This window comes from Eimeria mitis, genomic scaffold (genome assembly GCF_000499745.2).
Source record: "Eimeria mitis Houghton genomic scaffold, Emh_scaff283, whole genome shotgun sequence".
Taxonomy (NCBI): Eukaryota; Apicomplexa; class Conoidasida; order Eucoccidiorida; family Eimeriidae; genus Eimeria; species Eimeria mitis.
Genome location: NW_013571169.1, coordinates 15,299 through 15,670, shown reverse-complemented (window position 1 = coordinate 15,670; position 372 = coordinate 15,299). Strand labels below are relative to the sequence as shown.

At 53.8% G+C, this 372-nt stretch overlaps 1 protein-coding gene across 1 annotated transcript in view; it reads right to left on the bottom strand.

Moving 5' to 3' along the window:
- Nucleotides 1-372, bottom strand: part of EMH_0006790 (uncharacterized protein) — a gene marked incomplete at both ends in the record, with an annotated part of 7,724 nt that overhangs the window by 998 nt on the left and 6,354 nt on the right. Inside the window, one exon of the mRNA XM_013497657.1 lies at nt 3-91. Coding sequence (XP_013353111.1) covers nt 3-91 — 89 coding nt within the window. The remainder of the gene's footprint in view (nt 1-2; nt 92-372) is intronic.

Genomic DNA, 372 nt, shown 5'->3' with positions numbered 1-372 from the left:
GGTATTGCTGCTGCTGATGCTGCTGATGCTGCTGCTGCTGATGCTGCTGCTGCTGATGCTGCTGCTGCTGGTGCTGCTGCTGATGCTGCATCTGCACACACACAAACACTCCATTCAACGCAACAACTGCAGCAGCAGCAGCAGCAGCAGCACAGCAGCAGCAGCAGCAGCAGCAGCAGTAGTAGTAGTAGAGCAACACAAAAGGCAGCACGATCGACAGCAGCAAGAGGGGCTCAGAAGCAACAGCAGCAGAGAACAACAACAGCAGCAGCAGCAGCAGCAACAACAACAGAAAACTGACAGCAACAGCTGCATCACCAACAACAACATAACACCGACAGCAGCAACATGAAAGTCGCAGCAGCAGCAAGA